The 801-nt window shown below is 40.3% G+C and overlaps 1 protein-coding gene across 1 annotated transcript; it reads left to right on the top strand.

Moving 5' to 3' along the window:
• Nucleotides 1-199: 199 nt before the first annotated feature.
• Nucleotides 200-791, top strand: LOC103582174 (putative upstream-binding factor 1-like protein 1; the record flags this gene model as incomplete). Its single annotated transcript, XM_008563840.1, is given in 2 exon segments — nucleotides 200-620; nucleotides 623-791. Coding segments are annotated over 2 exon segments (590 nt in total), but the record flags the coding sequence as incomplete, so codon positions are not given.
• Between the last annotated feature and the right edge of the window lie 10 nt (nucleotides 792-801).

Here is an 801-nt window from a genome sequence, read left to right as displayed (position 1 = left end):
ACTACATTGTATATTGATAAATTAAAATAAAAAATAAATAAATTTTAAACAAAGATATGCTCCAATAAATATTTTTTGAATGATAAACAAATAAAATAAAATAAAATTTTCTAGTAGCCACATTAAGAAGCATAAAAATAAGCGGGTAAAATTACATATATATTATTTAACCCAATATATCGAAAATGTTATAAGTTAAATGTGTAAATATTATAGCGCGAAGAAGTACAAGGAGCTCCCAAAGCAGATAAAGCAGAAATATATTGAGGATTTCCAAAAGGGGAAGCAAGAGTTTGAGGAAAAACTGGCTCAGTTCAGAAAAGACCACCCTGATCTAGTTGAGGACTCCAAGAAATCTGGTGTCCCCAAGAGGAGCCAAATCAAAACCCAACAGAAGTTTGAGAGAAATGTGAAAGAAATGAGGTCTCCTCCAGAAACTGACGAATTTTCCAAGAAGATGAAATTCCATGGAGAGCCCAGGAAGCCCCCTATGAATGGATACCACAAGTTTCACCAAGATTCGTGGTCGAGTAGGGAGCTGCAACCTGTGCCCCTGAGGGAACGGATGGTGGAGATTGGCAGATGCTGGCAGCGCATCCCACAGGGCCTGAAGGAATATTATAGAGCCAGGCTGAGGAGCTGCAGAAACAGTACAAGGTGGACCTGGATCTCTGGCTCAAGAGTCTGTCTCTGGAGGAATAGGCTGTGTACAAAGAGGCAACCTATACTAAGCATAAGAACAGGCCCACGACAGGAGGCCCAAACCCCAAGTTTAGACGAACCGATCTGCAGTCCTTACCA

The sequence above is a fragment of the Galeopterus variegatus genome, unplaced genomic scaffold, assembly GCF_000696425.1.
Source record: "Galeopterus variegatus unplaced genomic scaffold, G_variegatus-3.0.2 Scaffold15171, whole genome shotgun sequence".
Taxonomy (NCBI): Eukaryota; Metazoa; Chordata; class Mammalia; order Dermoptera; family Cynocephalidae; genus Galeopterus; species Galeopterus variegatus.
This window is presented reverse-complemented; position numbering and strand designations above follow the sequence as displayed.